General features: G+C 33.8%; 1 protein-coding gene across 1 annotated transcript; it reads right to left on the bottom strand.

Annotated features, from left to right (window-relative positions):
* Positions 1 to 17,742: 17,742 nt before the first annotated feature.
* LOC120188831 lies at positions 17,743 to 18,464 on the bottom strand. The gene is made up of 2 exons (XM_039192220.1): positions 18,288 to 18,464; positions 17,743 to 18,027 (listed from the first exon to the last, which is right to left on the bottom strand). Exons 1-2 carry the CDS (start codon positions 18,383 to 18,385, stop codon positions 17,748 to 17,750), a joined length of 378 nt encoding a protein of 125 aa, XP_039048151.1. The 5' UTR covers positions 18,386 to 18,464; the 3' UTR covers positions 17,743 to 17,747.
* Positions 18,465 to 21,702: the final 3,238 nt, after the last annotated feature.

A 21,702-nucleotide genomic window follows, 5' to 3' on the forward strand; every position in this document is an offset into this window, starting at 1 on the left:
CGAGTCCAATATCCTTCACTGTGAAGTTGAAATTGACTTTAAATGAAACTGAAAATTTATTTGTTGACCATCAGTCACCCATTCGCTGTGAAGTTGAGCAACCACCATCAATTTCCAAATGTACTTTTTGAATCGATTATCTTTCATCTTGAAGTTGAAATTTGACTCTAAAAGCTGTAAAAAAATATGTGTGCTAAAAATGATAAATGTTATGCTCTTAAGTGTGTCTACGATGCATGCAACATGAATTAATTCTGTTTTATCTCTTGAATGAAGCCTCATTTTTGTCTGCTGGTCTTGTCGTTGGAATCGACCATGCCCTATTTCAAGCTTTGGCTTTACAGACCTTTCATATTTGAGACTTTCCTATTTGAAAATGTTTTCTCCTTTTTCTTATTTTAGGAGGGAAAAGGATAAAAATTCTATAAAATATTGTTCGCAATTGAATCAAATTATAAACCTGAGTTCAAAGTATATCAAAGGAATCATTAACTCTTTTAATGCTTTCAGAGTTACAGCTCTTTGACAAATGTTCAAATGAATGAGTTGGCTTTAGGTTGACCTAAGGTTTCAGCCATAAAAAGGTCATTTTTTTTGTTATTGCAACATGTTTTTTTTGTTTGACATTTTAATTGGGTGCAGACAAAATGACGCAACTAGCATGATTAATTACTATACCTTTTATTTCGGTCCTTTGAAATCTTCCATTTGTTCAAGCCTCGTAAGCTCCTCTAACAAAGGTAGTACAGAAATATCGATCTAAAAATGAAATTCCTGAGTGCTCGTGTGAAGTTGACTATAACAGGTGTTCCTTAACTCCCTTAGTTCATCATTACCGAAATTTTTTTGCTTAGATAAATTTGATTTAATTTGCCGTTATCTGGCTAGCTGAATCCATAAAGTCAGGGCGTTTAACCAATTGCTTTAGATGGACAACTTAACATTATAATCAGTTATATCAAGTTAACTGAAGGGTTCATCTCATCACAAAGTCTTCGGCTGGCAATAGCAGTGGAGCAAACACTGAATTACCAAGTGTTCGAGCAATGTCATGGTTTAAACGTAATCTACTCTTAAGGCCAGGGCTTTCAAGTTTCCTCTATAACCAATTACCTTAGTGGAATAGCCCAGCTTTACAGATTTAATTTCTTAAGTTTGTCAAGAAGAACCTGTTACAGTCTAGGTGTTGTTGAAAGTTAAGGAATCTCATTTTTAGAGTTCAATTTCCAAGCAGCTGACCTAAACTAGATTTACCTACTCTAATATTCCATATGTAAAGATAATGATCATTATTGAATGTCTTAAATAAAAAGTATAGTAATGTCATATACAAAAGGATGCCCCATGTTGTCCGCGCCTTATGAAAGGAAAATGTTATATTGGTTTATTGCAAGAGCAGGGTACGGTGTTTAAGTGCATATTCTGGGTAAAGTCAAATTCCTTATTTTAAATCATGTTACTTCATCAAAGATCTATAACTTTGAACCATTTACAGAGTTTCTTAATTCAGACGATATTCAAAGAATTGCAAGTTTGCAAATGTGATCCATTGTGTAACGTCTTTAAAGTAACATAAATTTATTTAAAAGTCTTTACAAAAACTTGAGAAAAAAAATGAAAAACAAATTCAAACAGAATGCCTCAAATGATGAAATGATATTCCTCACTTGGATGCCCCCAAGTTGTTGAAGTCGATCCAGTTCTGGCTACGCATCTTCTGCACGACTCTCTTGAATGCGTAACAATTCTCAATTGTGTGCCCTAGAACACCACTGTGATATTCACAATGAGCATTCTCGTCATACCGCTTCGGGTATGGGGGACTTCATGGTTTCCACCAGGTATGGTGACACTACATGGGTGTCAAGAAGTTGTTGGTAAAGCTCTTTGTAGGTCCTGGGAATAGAATCAAAATGTTCCCTTTTTTTATGAGACATGTGAATGTAATAAAAAAGAAAAATAATGTGAAATATGCATGAATGCATGATGCATGCAATGTTCAAGGCAATGATAAAAAAAATGTGTCTGTTATTAGAAATAATCCTTATTGGATGCAAAAGTGTTTTATCTTTTAAGAGACAAAAATATCCTAACAGCTTCTGACATGTTGACTAGTCTTCTGCCTTCGTCTGTCACAGGTTGAATAACCTGTCGAACCGCTCTGGCTTCTCTGGATGAACCGTGCAAATGTTGAGTTACTTTTTGTACTGGCCCAAGAAGTCTCGAATGACTACATCTCTGGCATTTATCTTTTGTTAAACTTGTTCCCAACGAATACATCATTGGAGCCCTCAATTGATAGGAACTATGTGAAGTTCATTTTTCTGTTTCTTGAATTTGTCAGTAAGGGTCTCCAATTTCAGCTATCGTTTTGCCATTGTTTTATTTGAAGGGACTCCTTTCATCTTGCCCCTACAACCTCTTCCAGTCAGTTCTTCAAAGATAGACTTTCATTGTGCTTGATGTAGACCCAGTTCATTATGTGTCCTTTATAATGCAGCAGAGTGATACTCTCTTCAATTGTGGGCACCACGTCTTCTGGATTGAATGTGACACATAGTCGTATTGTAGACTATCCTCTGCATTTTCATCTCTTGTATTACAACCCCTTTGTCCATTAATGCAGATTATTCATGTTTAAAAAAAATACATTTTTGGTGGATCAACACCTCTTTTAAATGATGTGAATGATAAAAAATGTAAAAGAACAAAAATTAAAGGAAAAAGTTAGTGAGATAAAGATAATAAAAAATGATGATGAAAACGAAAAGTCCTACCCCACATGCTTATTATTCTTACCCGGACGTGATCTCTATCCCGCACGTTAATTTTGAACTAGTCCTAACCGCATACATTTCTAGTTCACATGCTTTGAACATAAAATAAAGCAATAAATAAAAACAAAACAGCCTAGAGTTTGCAATGGGGTTATGGGGTGGACTCTAATTTCCTATAGTCTCCCAATTTAGGTTCTAAAAGGGTACCCGAGTTCTCCTTGCTGGTGCCCCCTTGGGCTTGCCAGACCCTTAGTCTTAAGCCCATTACAAGCTTATGTGGACTAAGTTAAACTCGAGAGGATACATTCCCTTATGCCCTCACGGTGAATAAATTCACACGAAGACATAAGGTATATGAATCCAGAGGGTTACTTGCTAGGCCCGCACGGAGAATAAATTCTCACGAAGATGTCTCTTTCACCCCCACTTAATAGGGTTCGGAGCTCGGGTATAGAGCTTGAGATAAAAACTTTTTTAAAAATCTGAAATCATTAAAAAAAATTGTTAGTACAACTATTTATTTGAAAAATAATCAAAGGTAGATAATTAGAATTGAATAAATAAATTAGAATTTAAATTTATAGTTTTCGCTTAAAAAACCAACCGAAAATTAATTCTGGCCTGACTCACTTACCTGTCCCCAGTGAAGTCGCCAAACTGTCGGAACCGTCTTTCGGTTGGGCCTCGAATTGGGCTTCGACTTGGATTAAATGAATTGGAGTCGCCACCAACCATTTAAAACGAATTTAGGTAGGTAGTACACCATCTTACCTGATATGCGTTGTACCAGAAACGTGTCTGGTTCAGGAGTCAGATACGGTCAAGGAAGGATTAGCACCCTTGAACGCCCTTTCAGTATCAATTAATTCATCGGTTGTCTTAATCATGAAAATCAAAATTGAAATTTAAAAATTCAATTCGAATTAATTATCTTTGATCGATTGAAAGTATCCATAAAAAGTCAAAAGTATTGGATTGTAAAAATGAAAATAAACATGAGAAAAGAATAATAAACAATATTAATATAATAATATTAATGAAAAAATGAAAAAATAAATATATATAAAAAACAATGTAAAACGAAATAAAAAATATTAAATTTAGGAGAAAATGAAAAATATATATAAAGTAAATAAATAAAATATATAAAAAAGAATAAGTCAAAAGTTGTTATATCTCCTATGTTTTGCATGTAGAGAAACTGGATTTGCAATGAAAATGTTTTGCCACTCGTCGTGCTTTTAGATACTTGCTTTGGATCCTTCACGCTTATTTTTTTGTCATTTTCTTCCCTCAGTTTTTTCAAATCGTCGTCTTTTCCTCTGATTTTGGTTCAACGTTTTTCTTTGTCCTTTCCTCTTGATGCATGAGTCTATTTATAGTCTAAAGAAACTTATTTTTAGCTCAGATTTAGAGTCCTACTTGGACTCAAAATGCTTCGGTTTTAGTGTTTTAATGTGACTCAAATACTTTGGTTTATTATCTGAATCTCACTAAATCGAGGTTGTTGAGTGCGGGGCATGCAAAAATCATAAAATAAAGATATAATAATAATAATAATAATAATAAACAAATAAATATATAATATAATATTTTTATAGACTCGGACAAAAACGTGTGCCTACACACACAAAAAATCATTTGGGCATAATTCAATTACCCCGTATGTACTTTTCTATAATCAAAACAGATCTAAATTAAAATTAATCCATGATTAAAATAATTAATTATTATAAAATTGATTTTCCTCCATTAAATAATTTTACATGGCACAATTCCAATATCGTAGAATCATGAAAAAATAGTATATTTTTATTATTACTTTTTTTATTCTTTTTCTTCATCAAACTTTTAGTTTTATAACATAAATTATAAATAATTTTTATAAAATTAATATATTTTAATTGAAGGTACAATCATATTTTATAATTTATGTCATAATTAATATATTTATATAATTGATTTCAATTATGTTTTAAGTTAAAGATTATTCTTCTTAACTTAGCTCGATACAATTATTAAGCATTGGATCTCTCTATAGCGGCTTATGAATTTGAATCCTTCCTCGATAAAATATTTTTCAATTGATAATGTTACGTGTCATCATTTACTAAACATTCGTAATTTGCCCTTGTAATTATTTACTAATATAAATTATAAATAAAATAATATTACATTAATAAAATCATCCGAGTAAACAGTCTCGTGTTATCATCTGAAATTTTTAGTTGGTGTCCTCTATTGGTGCAATGTTCTTTGCCTAGAAGTTTATCCGATCACAAACCGATTGTTTTGAAAGAGAAGAGGTCTAAAAACGTTTTTAGACCTTTCAAATGGTTTAACCATTGGGCGGAGGACCAAATTCTGGCTGGTAGAATCAGAAATTTATGCGTAGCAAATGAAGGTATCGGCATTAACAAATTTTTGCTATTGGTAAAGATTGTGACAAAAGATAGAGAGAGAGAAGTCAGAGCGTTGAATCCTGATTCGTTGGAAGAGATTGGCAATAAGATTGACGTGTTAGAAGAGAGGTGGCTTTCAGATCCTAGTAATTCTCAATTTCAGCATGAGATTTCCTCTTTAAAGTATAGATTATGGACTGCTGCGAGGAAGGAAGAACGTGAATGGTTACAAAAATCTAGGCTCTGGTGGTTCAAAGAGGGGACAAAAACACAAAATTCTTCCATCTCTCAGCAGTTTCAAGGGGTCGCAAAAATCAGATTTCTAAACTAAAATTCCAAAATGCGATTTATAAGAATCAGGCCGGCATTAAGCAAGCGTTTGTTAATTATTTTTCTGCTGGCTTTAACGAGGTTAAAACTATTCAGTTGAAGAGATTTGATATCCCGCTTAAGAGAATAAATTTAGCTTCTAAAAAGTTCATTGAGAGCCCTTTTTCGGAAGAGGAGGTTTGGGTTGCTGTAAAGTCGTTAGATGGTACAAGAGCGCCGGGTCCGGACGATTTCAGTTTAGATTTTTTTAAGAAATTCTGGAAGTATATTAAAGGCGAAGTCATGAGGTTTGTGGAGGAGTTCTATTGGGGCAAAGTGGAAGATATTTCCTTTAAAAAATCTTATATTGCGCTAATTCCGAAGAAATTAGAGGCCATTTCCCCGGCTGATTTTAGACCCATCTCCTTAGTGGGCAGCATGTACAAGATAGTTTCTCGTCTATTGGCCAAGAGGTTAGGCAGTTGTCTATCTGAGGTGATAAGAGAACATCAGTTCGCTTTTATGGCTGGCAAGCAAATAGCTGATTGCAGCTTGATTGCAAATGAAGTAATCGATGGGTTGTTTAAAACCATGAAGGAAGCAGTTTTGATCAAGGCATATTTTAGTAAAGCATTTGACACAGTCGATTGCCAGTTTTTGAATTTGATTCTAAAGAAGATGGGGTTCGGGAGAAGATGGAGAAAATGGGTTAACTTTTGTATTTCAACTCCTTCAATTGTTGTTTTAGTCAATGACTCTCCCTCTAATAGTTTCTCTATCAAGAGGGGCCTTAGGCAAGGATGTCCGCTGTCACTGTTGCTCTTTAATATAGTTGGAGAGGCGCTCACTGGTATGTTTAAGAAGGCATTGGACATTGGGCTTTGTCGCGGTTGGAAGTTGGGTCCGGAGGTTTTGTGTTTTCTCATATCCAATTCGCCGACGACTTGCTCATTTTCTCTAATTCAAATGAGAAGTCTATTTCAAATTTCTTCCGTATCCTAAAAATTTTCGAAGTGGCAGCTGGATTGAAGCTAAGCATGTCAAAAACTTTGTTATTTGGCATTAACTTGGATGATAGTAGAGTTGGGAGCTGGGCTGAATCTATTTATTACGGTTGGGCAAAACTGTCGTCGACGTATTTGGGTTTGCCATTAGGGCATCAGAAAAATTCTAAAATGTTGTGGCAACCCATCGTGGACAAAGTCACTAGCAGGCTCCAAAGCTGGAAAGGTAAAATGCTTTCTCTGGGTGGTCGATTAACTCTCATTAAATCTGCTTTAGCCAATTTGCCTATCTATTTTATGCCAATATTCCCTATGCCAAAGTCTATTGCTGCCCAGATCAACAGATTCATAGCTAATTTTGTTTGGCTCTCCAAGTCGGATAGGAGTATTCGTTAGATTAAGTGGGACATCATATGTAAACCAAAATCTCATGGCGGGTTAGGTTTTTTTGATGTTATTATTAGAAACCGTTCTTTACTTAATAAATGGATATAGAGGTATAGCGTAGAGAAAGATAGCCTTTGGAGGAAGATCGTTGTAGCCAAGTATAATTATGACCAAGTCGCAATCTTGCCAAAAGCTATTAATCATAGAACTTCTTCTTGGGTGTGGCGTAGTATTGTGAATTTTTTGGGTCCTTTGGTGTCTAATTTTCTTGTTGATTTGAGGTTTTTTCTGGGTGATGGGTCCAACATAGATTTTTGGACAGAAAAATCCTCCTTAAGATCCTCTTTTCCGAGAATCTTCAGCCTGGCAGTTAAAAAATGCGGAAAAATTAAAGACTTTGGTTGTTTGGTACTTGGTAGATGGGTATGGAGGATTGAAATGAGAAGAGTTTTTTTTTTGAATGGGAAAAGCCTATTTGGAGTGAATTCATGTTGGTTTTAAATAGAGCGGTTAGTGTCGTTCAAGGTCGCGATAGAGTAATCTGGTCAGGATCGTTGGACGGTATATACAACCCAAAAACTTACTGTACCAAAGTGGCATGTGAAGGCTTGTTGGAAGACCCTGTGTGGAGCCTTGTTTGGTTTAAATTCGTTCCTTCAAAAGTATCTGTCTTTGTGTGGAAAGCAGTGCATCTTAGACTTACTGTTATGGTTGAGCTGGCCAAAAGGGGTGTTAATTGCTCCGATCAGATCAGCTGTTTGTTTTGTAATGTTGAGCCGAAAATGGTAAATCATATTCTCTGCCATTGTACTGTAGTATGGAAAGCTTGGCAACGTTGGTGTTTTCTTTGGAATGTTAATCTAGTGTTCCCTAAGAATGTAAATCAGTTGATAGAGCTATGGTTTTCGCAAAGAGTTAGGAGGAGAGTGAGGCCGCTTTGGCGCATCGGATTCTTCGGTTTGATTTGGGTAATCTGGATTTGTAGAAATTTCTCCAGATTTAATGGGACTTCTTTTTGTACTGATCAGATTTTCTTAAAAGCTTTGCTTCATATTGGGATCTGGGCGAATTACTTATGGCCGTTGTCGTATCGAGTGGTTTATGATTTTGTTCGAAATCCGGTAGCGTTTGTTCGAGGTATAAGTTAAAGGTTTCCTTTGTTGCTGTGTATTCTGATGTTTGTTTTGCGTAGGCTGGCCGATTTCGCTTCTGTTTCCTGAGTCTGTTAGCTTTTTACTGCTTGTTCAAGTTTTTATTGGCTTTGCTCGCCCCTGCTTTCTTTGTTCCGTTGCTCGTTCATTCGTTTCTGCTGTTGTTCGTTTATGCTTTGTTTTCATTTAGGAGGTTGTTTTCTTAGTTTGCGTTTGGTCTTCACTGGTTATTATAGGGTTTGACGCTACATAGGGCATCCATTGTCATTGTTATTTCACAGTTTGCTACTTTTATTATCCCACTCCAAAGTGCACTCTTTTTCCTCCGATTAAGCTTAGGAAGATTTTTTAATGAGGTCCTTATGATGGTTATTTTGTAATTCTCTAATACAAAGTACCATTTTTCAACAAAAAAAAAAAAAAACAGTCTCGTGTACATAAATTATCAATGTCATCGTTCATTAAATCGACAAAATTATTGGTCCGTGTAAATTAAAAAGCCTTCCAAGTTAAATTATTTTATAATTAAATAACTCAATAAGATACAAAATATTTACACGTATTTAACTGTTTTTTTAAGTTGGTTAACTTTTGTAGCAATAAGTAGAGATAAATGGAAGAGGACGAGTGTGTGGTTATTCTCTAAAAATTTAAAAATATTATATATTTTAAATTTTTTTAAATTTTTAAAAAATTTTCCTTTAATATAATATTATGACTCTGTTGGTTTGATGGATAGATATTTATCATTTACTTGGAAGTGATGGGTTTGAGCTAATATTTTTGTCGATATGTCACACGTTCATACCATTTCTTTAATATTTCGAATATGATGGGACGTTTGTGCTGGTTTGATTGTTAAGAATATATGTATAAATGAACTAACCTTTTCGAAAAAGAAAAATTTTACTGTAATTCACTCGCCCATCCTATAATTTATCAATTATTGTATGACTTTGAGATATATTTAATTATATAATATTATATAATGATGAATGTTCCATCAGCCCATCTGTATTGTTTAACTATTTCATTCTTATGGACAAATTGCATAAAGTGGTGTAACAACTTTATGTATCTTTTCGTTGAAGGAAAAGAATATGTCAAGATTGTAAACTCTATTATATATTTGCCTTTAAGAAGCCAAATTAAATATTTATTTTCAAAGTACGAACTAATTTATTTTAATAATTAAAAGAATTATCATTATTCTTAAATGTTATGAGTTTGAGCACAACAACTAGGGTGATTGAGTGTTCATTGTCAAATGTTTGAGAGTATTTAGAATATATATCACTTTGTAATCACCTTAGTTTAATAAAAAAAACTAGTGATTGTAAATGTACTGACTGAGATATGATAATTATTTGAAATTATAAGTTCAAATTTTATCATATCTTAATCAATAAATTAATATATATATTAGATTATTATTAATTTTTAATGAAAATTGTTAAAAATATATAAATAATAATATCGTATAATAGTATATATTATTTAATGAGGTAAGTTATGTGTTCACTGCTACTTTCCATTCCATGTGTTTAGACAAAGAGTTGAAAGCAACGATTGGGTGAGTCACATAATTGCTGAGTGCAGCAAATCCCTTGGCTCCCCATCCTCCAGCTTTGTAGGGTCCCCCAAACACATACTTTTTCTTCATTAATTGCCCTCAGCCTCTGTTCCCGAGTCTGAGATGATCATATACCCATTGTGAAGGGGATCGAAAGACCGAAAGTTAGTGGGACCCTTAATCTTTAAATGCAACTTACACGGTCCCAGGTGCAGGCCGCTCTAATTAAGGCTATGCTACCAACTGGCACGCACTGCCAAAAGCTTTGGGCCAGCGTTCATGGACGAACCTGGTCCGGTCCGGTCCGGGGAATACTACTTTTGTATGCAGGTTTTAGCACTCATGTACGTAAAATCTGGGGGGACCTAATCTAAATGATTTGGGATGATATTGATTTTTGCAGGGGGGTTCACGTGCACTGCACGTGATCAGTTGGTGGAGGGATGGATTATCCTTGTGTGGGGAACTTGGGCAACAGTTCGGGGAGCCATTACCTTCCCGATTTAAATAACTAGCTTTTCCTCCGCAATGGGTGATGTAGGAGACTCTACTTTTTTGTCTTTTATTATTGCTGTTGATTGGAGTGTTGCAATCCATTTTCAAAGTTAATACTCATGTTTAATTCTTACTCGCTTCCCATTAAATTTATACCTTATTTTAATGAGAAATTAGGGACCGTGTTGATGATTTTATTAGAGTTAAACACAATTGTCTGCAGGATGGACACGAGACCCAACTTGATGAGCTTCTATTCAATTTTATTAGGTCGAGGTTTTAGAAAAAACGAGTTCGGGTCAAATATTTTAGAATATAAGTTTGAGTCGTATTAGGATTTATGGTGAAAATATCAAATTCTATCCGACCCGAAAAATGTAATTATATATTTATGAATAATTATAATAACACTCATCTCTATGTTATTTTTTAATTAGATCCTTATTTTATTCAATAAATTTAATATTGTTATAAATATATTTATTTTGGGTTGAATCGAATCGGGTTCATGTTTTATCGTAAAGAGTGGATCGAATTTCAAGTTAGACAAAATCATCCTAATACTAGTCGGGTCAAATTTTAAGTGGATAGTATATATTTTTCATGTCGAATTAGATTAGTCGGATACTCAACCCGAACCCTACGTTATCGGTAATTTTTGTTAAAAGACTAATTTGGAGAGAAACAAGAGTGGGTGATTAAAAGAACTTAAAAATTATAAAACGAATACATGAGGGGCCAAACTAAAAAAAAAAGGATCTATGTAAAAACGAAAATGGGATAAGGATTCGGAAGATGAATAATTGTAAAAACGAGAATGAGAAAATAAAAATGGGTTCTTAATTTTTGTTGTTTACATTTTTTTTATCTTTTAAATCAACGATTTAGATATAATTTTCTTAATTCAACATATGTGATTGGATTCAAACACGTGCAGACATTGTAGTTCTCTAGTTTCACATAGCACAGCATATGATCATTTTTATAATCGAAACAAAACATGGCATATTTAAATTTAACGTATCGTGAACTCATAAAGTAGATTTATTAGTTAAATGAAGTATTGTTATTTTTAATAATTTTAAATTCAAATAGATGTGTCTAGTAGTGGATGTACATGGGATTCAAGTGGACGCAAGTCTACACTTAATTTTTTTTTTTATATATCAGTTGTTCATTTTTACTGATGGTTACGATTCTTAAATTTTATTTATATTTATCCCATATGAAAAATTTATGTTATTAATATACATGTGTCTACCTTAAAAATATTTATAGATTCACCCTTGATTATATCTACAAACATATGTTATCAACTAGTAAGAAAATTACATAATTGAGACAAAATATATAATTTAGACATATCAACCTATACAATCAAACCAGAACAGATATTCACAATAAAAAAACCCCGATTATAATTACACTTTTTCAATATAAAAAGAGGGTTACAATGAAAATCAAGGTGAAAGGAGACAATTAAAGGGCCCTTGAAGCCCAAACAAGCAAAAGACCCTAAACTAACAGAATGAAAAGCGAAAACCCAGAAAGTCTTTTTTTCTTTCTATTTTCTAAAACCCAGAAAGTCTGCTTATAGGGTTTAGGAACATTTTTCTTAATACAAATTAAGTAATAGTGAGACCGATCGAATAGTTGAATGAGCAAACAATCATAAATGAGAAGTTGCCTAAAATGATCGGTTCAATAAATTCCACTACTTTTTTTTTTCAAACTGCAGGTCATCTGCGCGAGCAAAGCAGCATGTTTGACGTTCCATCAGCTTCTAGAGTGGGTAATATGCTCTAGGGTGTTCAGATATAATCCGATCTAAAAAGATAACCGAAAATCGATCCAAAAAATCAATAACAAAAAAAAATCGAAACCAATTTAGTGTGTTTAGTTTTTTTTTTAAAAAACCGATCGGATCGGTTCGATTTGAAAATTCAGAATCGATCCAAATCAAACCGAACCGATGAAATGGAATATTGAATTTACAAGTTTGAAACAAACCTATCAAAAGCCCCTACAAAATCTCACAAAACCCTGATACATATATAGATTCAGCTTTCCTCGACACGCACGTAATAATTTTGCTCCAAATTCTAGTCATCGATGCCAATGAAAAAAATGGTGCAATAAATGATAATAGCAAAGAATTATAGTATAGTCTTTTGGTATTTCCTCAGTTCTAAGGTAGAGAGAAAATTGTCAGGCATGACTTATAAAATGTGTCGTTTTATTTTTATGAGTGACTTACTAACGAGAAACTGATTCATTTCTTGATTTGTTAAAATATATATTTTCTTTGTAAGATTTACAAGCTTACATTTATTAAAATATATATTCTATTTGTTATTGTTATACATATGTTATTTTTTTATGAAAAAAATTCAAGAATTATTTTAAAAAATTAGAATCTAAAAACCGCACAAATTCAAATCAAATCAAGCCGCACTTAATTGGGTCGGATTGGATTTTTTTTAGAAACACCTAAATCGATCCAATTCACAAATATTTATACTTTCGGATCGAATAAATTTTTAACGAAAAATCGTGCACGTCTCAACTTTCAACTCACTATGACTGATAACTTCACTAACAGTGTTAAATCATGTCAACCAGTAGCACTTTTTCTACCTTTCTCTTTAAATTTTTATAAATTCGTAATTCTTAATATTTAAAAATTAGTTCTCTTAACAGAGGATCATACGTCTATTCCCGACCTGCTTTCCCTACCTAGGACTACCTTCCACCACGTATCTATTCAATATTTTCAGTGGTGCATGCACGACAAAAACACTTTTGTTTTTGTCCAAAAACTATCATTGACATTTAAGTCATACATATTTTGTACCCAAAAGAAGTGCAAATCAAATGTGTAAACTAGTTTAGTAAATATATCAATTATTAAGGGATTTATATACTAACCTTTATATCGGTGTCAGTGTAGAGCTGTAATAGTTATTTGTATTGGTGTCAGATAAAGGGCAACTACAACTACTCGTAAGCTGATAAGTCTCATCATATAATAGATTGTAGATCACGTTATAAATCATATAATGAAATTATAATTAATTAAGGGATATGAAATTCTAAAAAACAATATAACGTGACTTACGGGAGAGGTATAATAATAAAAAAGAAACTAATTTACGAGTCAATGATAGATAAAGAGTCCAATCTCTCCATGGATTGAACCCTAATTTCACATTTGTTTATGTATTGTGCTAATCAAGCCGTTGGTTTGAGATATATATGGGCCATATCCACGCGTGTGGTCAAAGTCGAATCTGCAGTGGTTAGTAAAGTGGTCAACATGGATTCTATTCGCCTCCACTATTGGAGGACGGCGGTTAAATAAATCCTCCAAGGGGACAAAAAGAAGCAAAATTTTCAATAAACATGGCATTTGACGGTTAATGTGCCAATTAAAAGTGACTTTTTCAACAGCTATAAAAATATATGAAACCCACCTCCCCAAAATAATATAAAGCATGAGTTAAAATAATCCTAAATCCTCATGTGTTATCCAAGTAGAAATAATTAATTGAGGCCAAGACCAAGATCACATGTCATAATATGGTTGCCATCATGTGTATTTAAAAAATATTTTCTTTTTTTTATGTAAACAGAAATCGTTAATTTAAAATTTGTTAAATGATAATCTTTTGGTCATCATTAATATGCAGCAGGAGATTACGGGGTCGTTTGGAGTTGACAATTTCGATGTTAATGGCATCCAAGTGTCGGTTTACAAGATTATCTGCGTGTGCTTTTTATATCACAAAATCCGAGGCCTCAAACTTCTTCATTTTTGGCAAAACTAAAAGCTATTGTTTTATTATTTGGTAGACGTCGCAGCTTGGTTTAATGGTATACTGGTCGTCAAAATTTTTCCAAAAGAAATAATGTGATTTTTAAATTATTTTGTTATTTATTGTGGTCTTTAAATAAAAAAATTTAATGTAATATTTTTATTAATAATTTTTATTGTTAATTATTAAGATATTAACGTGATAGAACAGTGTTGACGTGGCGACAGAATTGTATCTGAGCCTCGGAAGCACGGACATCTGCCCAGGACCAAAAATTATAAAGTCCACAATAATTTAAAAAATGTAAATTACCTATTTATTTTTTTTTATATAATTTGATTTTTATTACCCAAAGAAAGAGCAAATAACAGATACAATAGTAGGAAACAGCCCGCCAACAGCAAATAAACAACACTCCCCACAATTGCCTAGGTAAAACAACTCAAAGAAACCCTGAAAGAAAAGCAAAAATTACCTATTTATTTATTACCTACTATTTTATTCTATTTTGATCATCTAATTATTATTTCTTTGTAAATCATATCTAATATTGTGTTTTATTTATGTTTTAGTTATTTGTCGTTAAAATTTTAACGGTAATGCTAATGTAGAAGTTTTAAATTATTTATTTAATTTCCATGTAATTATTTTTTATTATTTTTTACAAGATGAAAATGGCTAAAATCAAATCCTAACTCTCTTAAAAAAGGTTGTGTTTGTTTTGTGTTAGTAGTTAGATGTTAAATAAAATTACTTGATGTTCAGTATTCGAAATTTGATGTATTTATTATATTGTTTTTTAAATGCAAAAAATGTAATTTATAAATAATTTTTTTATTTTCCCTTACTCTTGCAATTTAATTTTATTTATAACATTATTATAGAAGCTTAATTTTTATGTTTGTCTTAAGGCCACTAAAATCTCAGAAAAGGGTACGAGTGGCGGTTCATGGTAGCTAGTGAGATGATTGATTGGCTAAAATATTTTTTTCATAAATTTCGAAGGTCAATTTTTTTTTTAAATTTAAACTTAAAACAAAAAATATAAAAGTATAAAAAATAAATTATTAAAAGCTTAAATATTCAAATATCAGTTATTACGCGACATGTTTTGTGTGTATATATATATACACACATTTGTTTTGTAGTAACTTTAAAATTTTAACAGTGTTATTGGTAAGTCGTTTATCTTTTTTTTTTTGTCTTTGTTGATTGACGACGTCATTAATTTTAATGTTATTTGCCGATCATCAGTATTCTATCGTATCTTGTTATTTTTTCTTTTTTTTTTATTTTCAATAAGTCTGCTTGTATGTCACGTTTTCTTATGTCTTTTGGCAAGTTTTTCGGTCGTTGTTTTTTTCTAAGGGTTAATTAAACATCGTCACGACTGATCAAAATGTATCTTATTTGTTATATTGTTGATATTCCCTACTTTGGACCCTCGAATTGGTGGTCTTTTTGTAGCTTGATCCTCATATTGTGGTTTGTTTGCTAATGCGATCAGATATGTTTGTATCTATCTTTGTTTGAGTTTTCTTGGTTAGATTTTAATATTTCCTTGTATGGTGCTTATATGATCTTAATTTGCTTGTTTTGTTTCAATAATTATAGAAAATTCTCCTAATTATGTACTTAATTTACGATTATGATTATTAATATGTATTGTAATTTAGGATATTTTCCTATTTTGAATAAAATTAGTGATTTCTTTCCAAAAAAAATTTAATGGTGTTTTTACATGCATAAGGTGTTCTTTGATTGCTGGGAGAATCGTTGGAAGAACAGTAGAGGAGAAGTACTGGAGCTCATGACATAGCCCACAGTCGAAGTCGGGAAACGAAAGATGAACGTGGTTAGATTCAGAGATGGACATAGAATTTTACGTTAAGGGATGAGTACTTTATAAAATTTTAGGGATGTGTATTTATAAAATTTTAAGACGAGTAAGATATATTTTCAATAAAAAATAAAAAAATATTTAAAATACATAAGAATTTAAAATTTTTATAAGACAGTCCATATCTGGTAGACATAGACTCCAATAAATAGTAATTGGATCATGAATGAGAATAGATTTTATTGTGTAGAAAAAGTGAGAATCAAAGTTTTATTTATATATATAACTATCGATATCTGATCTATTAATTAACTAATTCGAATCGGATATTGTAGAGGCGGAGAAGACCTTCCTAACATAATTTGCTTCATTCGCAAATGGTCAAGATTTGAATCTCTGACATTGCTTAAGGGATCTAGTGTTTTATTTCACTCAAAAACTGGTTAACGCAAACATAAAAAATTAACTAACAGCTAAATTAACCCATTAAAAGTTATTAATATACGTGGCTATGTATTATCGGCGGGGCATATTAAGGGGCAGATAAATCTTATTCTGGATTTTATATCCTTCTTACATAACGGAATCAAGATGCAGATTCAAGAGGGTAAAATATAATTAACAACGAAAATTTAGGAGGGATAACATTAAATAAATTAAAATTAGGGCGTCTAAGTAAATATTTATTTATATAAATAATAAAAAATTAGGGGCAGTAGCCCCTTCGTTCCTGCTAACATGCACTTTTGATATGAACCTTGTGTTTAAAAAGAATGAGCAGAAGATTACTTCATATTTCGTAGCACACTTGCATGTTAGATACTAATACAAATGTATATAGTGATTAGTGAAGAGTTGGTTGTAAGTTGGATAATGGAAGGCGTTGGGGAGAGCAAGGCGAGGCTGGTACCTACTGATGATTGTTTGGAAAGAAAGGAAGTATCGAGTGATAAAGAAATTGGGTCATCATTGTTTTGTTTATGGTGACTTTCCTTCATCTTCTAATCAACTTTACATGAAGATATCCGACGAGAGATTTGGTAAAAGAAATCATCGAGTAATCCCTCAACTGAGGGTTAAGATAAAAAAAGAAGATAAATATATATAGACATGTGGATGAGTTGAGCTTCATTATTGTCCCAAGAAAAGAAAGGGTTTGTTGGTTTCTCAGCTGTGTGGAGATATTTGTTTGATTTTGATACAGCTGCGGGTCAAGACTAACAGTAGTACAGGCATGTTAAAGCATTTAGCATGATTTTATTTCGTCTTCTTCAGGGAATGCCGTGTATGATAAAATTACCCATTTTGCAGGCAAATATTTTCTTGTTTTTTTCTTCTAAAAACCAACTTGCAATTAAAGTCCCTTGAATGAATCTATAAATGTTTGCAGCTTTAGGTGGCATGAATTCTTTGGCCAAAACCCAAACAATTTAAGTGCATTGAATTCTCCTTCCTCGTCGACAGATTATACCAAGCTAAGGGAAATGTACGTCCCGTTTACCCTTTGTAAGTGACAAAACAAACCCTAGCTAGCTACTAGCTACTACATAATAAATGTAATCTCCCTTTCTTATCCGAACAAGGCTACTCTGATCGGACTTCAATTAAGTAATCAAAACTTTTTGTTCTGTCAGAAGCAGGTGGACTTAACTATATTTTCAATTAGGTGAAAATATCCAACATTTTTCATGCACGAAACCTTTCTCATCGCTGCTGCATCCTTCCGCCTTAAAAAACTTTACCCTATATATATATATATATATATATGTATATAAACTAACAGTAGGTCAAACGGAACAGCATCGGATTGAAGAAAATAGCTTAAAAACTTGTGCCACCGATCTATTTTGATAAAAAGTTTACATCATTTTATGGGGAATTTACAGGAAAAAGTGAAGCTGAAAACTTTACTGCAAAAGAAGACAGTACTGGATAACACCTTATAAACATATACTACTATCAATACACCAAAGGGTCTTTTTAGAAGTATTTTTTTAACACATGACATCCTTGAGAAGCTTGTACCTGCGTGTGGTAGGCCTTGGAGAAGGAGTGCCACTGCTCTTTCCTTTGTGGTCTCCACTACTCTCGTCTCGATCTTGTTGCTTGATTTTGTCACCTGAATACTCGGATCGCTTTACAATTATTCCAGTTCCGTTTCCAGCTGGTGATTTCTTTGAAGAGCTTCCATACCTCGAGTGTCTTTCTTCGCTTTGGCACCAATCACACAGTTCAATTGGCTCCGCGAACTCGCTGTAATAGTTACTGCAATACCTGCAAGGATCAAGAAATAGTTGCAAGTAACAAAACGTAAGTGAAAATTGTAAAAGCAAACTTGAAATATTGTTTATATTATATATGCTCTAAACTAAGATGATTATAGCATGATGATGACAGTCCATGATGTTGACTTGGTGGTGGTGGTGGTGGTGGTTGGTGCTTAGGGGAGATGTGAGCATACAGTTATCAACGCCAGTGATGATGATGATGCATGGATTATGATGATGGTGGTGGTGGAAGGAAACAAGACATACGAGTGTTGAAAGCGGTGGCGGCATTTGTTGCAGCGGAAGAGTTTGTCGGGGAAACCAACGTCGCCGCACAAGCAGCACACAGTTTGAAGATCCACCATCACTGAAGAAGGGCGTTGAATTATATATGCTGGAAACACAAGGGAAGAAGAAGAGATGAATAAAAAGAGAGGAAGAAGAGATGAATAAAAAGAAGAGAGCCATAAGATATCTATATAAAGAAAAGAGGATGGTTTCAGAATTCAGAGTCGGTGTATAAATCCCATCCATTAATATTTTAAGAAAAAAGATATACTAATTTCTTTTATATTTTCATAGGTAGACCACAGGTTGCTCTCAGTCGTTTTCAGAGAAGAAAAGGATGTGAAGCTTAGAATTTATTTCCCGAAAATGACGGTTATGTCCTGGTTGCTCTGCCCTTTGGCTTTCTTTTTAGAGAAAATAACCTAAGTGACCAAAAATCCCATATAATATACGATTTTAACTAATTTTTTTTAGATTTGCCAAAATGACCAACAAAATCGCAATGCGATCGCCAATTCGCAACGCGATCTCCATTATCGCAAATTCGCGTTGGAAATCGCGTTGCGATAGTTGGAAATCGCGTTGCGATGGTATACAATGTCGTTGCGATTTTCCCAATTCGCAATGCAAATAAGTAAATCGCAACGCGAATTGGGAAAATTGCAATGCGATACTGACTATCGCAATGCGATAATACAAAATCGCAACGAGATACTGACTTTCGCAACGCGATTCTGACTTTCGCAACGCGATTTACATAGCGCCATTCGTATTAACGCGTATTTTTTTTTTCAAATTCCAAACACGAATTTTTTCTTAATAAATCGGAAACTGAATCGTCCACAGTAATCGCAACTCATAACCTCAAACCCAAAAACACAACACTCAGTCTCATCTCCATCTCTCACTCTCTACGGCGAAATCCGTCCCCATCTCCGAAGATTTTCGTCCCCATCGCCGGCGAAATCCCTCACAACCATTCACAGTCAAAAATCCCTCACAATCATCCAGAAATGGAAAATCAACCTCCGAGGGTTAGTTTTTTTTATTTTTATTTTGAAATTTTTGCATTATTTTAGGTTTTTCATATTGAGATTGATGATAAGTTTACTGGTAATTTCAATAATAGATTAACCATTTCACTTAGATTTCTTATTAAATTCATTCGATTGCTGCCAATACTGCTAAACTGTTTAGCCTGTGAAGTTAGTATTTGTCTTTGCTTTGTCTTTTGGTTGAAGTAATGCAGAAGAAGAATAGTTTCGAGAATGAAAATCGCAACGCGGAAATAACTATCGCAACGAGATAATCGCAACGCGAAATAAAAAACGCAACGCGAAACAAAAATCGCATTGCGATTTTTGTTTCGCGTTGCGATTTTCATTTCGCGTTGCGATTTTTATTTCGCGGTTGCGATTTTCATTTCGCGTTGCGATTGTCTGGTCGCGATAGTCATTTCGCGTTGCGATTCTCTCGTTGCAATAGTCATTTCCGCGTTGCGATTCTCATTATCTCGTTGCGATTTTCATTTCAACCAAAAGACAAAAACAGTGTTGCAAATTTTAGTTTCAAGAATAAACTACTATTTATGTTTATTGTTTTGTTTTTGGTATATCTTGACAGTGTAATTTTTGGTATATCTAACTTGGTATGTTTATTGTTTTTTGTAGAAATTTTTTCGGCTTCATTGACATTAAGGAATAAAGTTAGCCTAGCCACTACAATTGCTTCGAAGCTTTCACCTGCACAAAGAAAATTGTTTGAAGAAACCTGCTTCGGGCCATGGCTGAGAGTATAGCATCCGGGTGGAGATGCTAGTTTGACCCATTTGTGGCTTCAGACCATGACTAGCGATCTACCCGACAGTATACAACGTGGTGAGGAAGAGATATGGTTTCATTTTCCACCGGCGTATACTTGTTTTGGGCGGAAGGAGTTCTGCTTAATCACTGGTCTACGATTCGGACACGATGATGTAGGCCGATACACTCGTCATATCACCCGCCCATCATGGTTATCCAGGGTTTTTCCTGATGAGTCAATAGAGAAGCCGAACTTACACGTCGACGACATGAAGAAATTGTTTAATAAGAAAGATAGTTTTACTCGGATGAATGACGTCGATGTTGTCCGAGTATGCCTTCTACTACTTTTGTATGCCGGCTTTTTAGGCAGAGAGGCCAGACAACCTATTCCTTAGGAGCTAATATTATTGGTAGAGGACCTAAATGCATGGAATCTGTTTCCGTGGGGTTCGTATATATGGAAAGCTACCTGGACTAAGTTGTCGTCTGCCTTTGATGACCGCAAAAGTTTGCGGGGCGATGGGTCGAAATACACTTTGTCAGGCTTTGTTTGGGCCTTTAAGGTAAGAATTTCTATATAATGTTTTCAAAATTATAATTAATTATTTAACAATTACTAATGTTTGTTATTATATTGTTTGTAGATTTGGATATTCGAGGCCTTTCCCGCCATGAAGACATATGGAATAAAAACTTCAAATGATATTCCCAGGGCTATTTCCTGGAAGAGGAAACGTCTGTTGGATTGGGAAGACTTAATACCATATGCGACAATAAATAATGTAAGTTAACACAAATACTATCATATATAAACAAGTTATTAATAATAGACGTTTAACTTTGTTTGAGTTTTTATATTTTTAGGAGGCCAACATTCCATTAATGAGACTGACACCCACGGAGGCTGAGCTTGCCACTGATTGGTGGCAAGCTAGTCAGCGTTTTCTTGATGGCACGAATGATGAGCAGCCTCCACTTCGAGAGCCATCACCTCACCTAGAGCCATCACCTGATCGACCCGACTATACACCTCTACAACGAGAGCCATCACCTATCCCGTCACATCATCGAGCCTCTTCTCCACCATCACCTCATGATAGGCGACCGGCAAAGATGCCACGACTTCTATCTCCCTATTCTCCACCTCCACGGGATGAGTCAAGGGAGTATCGTTGCAGAATGAGGTTCATACTCTACGCAACGAGGTAAGTTTAAGATTTTCCATATTTAACTTGATGATAAATTTACTCGTAATTTCACTTAAATTAACCATTTCACTTAGATTGCTTAGTAAATTTATTCGGTTGCTGCCAAAACTGCTAAACTTTTTACTTTAACAGTGTGAAGTTAGTATTTGTCTTTGTTTTGTCTTTTGGTTGAAAGTTTGAAATATATTTATCTTTGTTTTCACTGTTTAAATATCATGTCTGTTTATTTACTGATATTTGTATTTTTATTTAGCGGACCGATAAGGTGGATGCTTTACGTCGGGTTTTTCTTGCACGACAGAGTTCACGCATCAGATGGCGTGCACGTGCTATTAAGTCTTCGTATCATCCCTCAAGAGTCCACTCCTATCGTTGAAGAGG

The sequence above is a fragment of the Hibiscus syriacus genome, unplaced genomic scaffold (assembly GCF_006381635.1).
Source record: "Hibiscus syriacus cultivar Baekdansim isolate YM2019G1 unplaced genomic scaffold, ASM638163v2 tig00116951_pilon, whole genome shotgun sequence".
Classification (NCBI taxonomy): Eukaryota; Viridiplantae; Streptophyta; class Magnoliopsida; order Malvales; family Malvaceae; genus Hibiscus; species Hibiscus syriacus.

Coding starts and splice junctions, on each gene's coding strand:
- LOC120188831 (XM_039192220.1), bottom strand. CDS start 18,385: ATGGTGGATCTTCAAACTGTGTGCTGCTTGTGCGGCGACGTTGGTTTC. Junction 18,028..18,287: donor CGCCACCGCTTTCAACACTC/GTATGTCTTGTT, acceptor TGATCCTTGCAG/GTATTGCAGTAACTATTACA.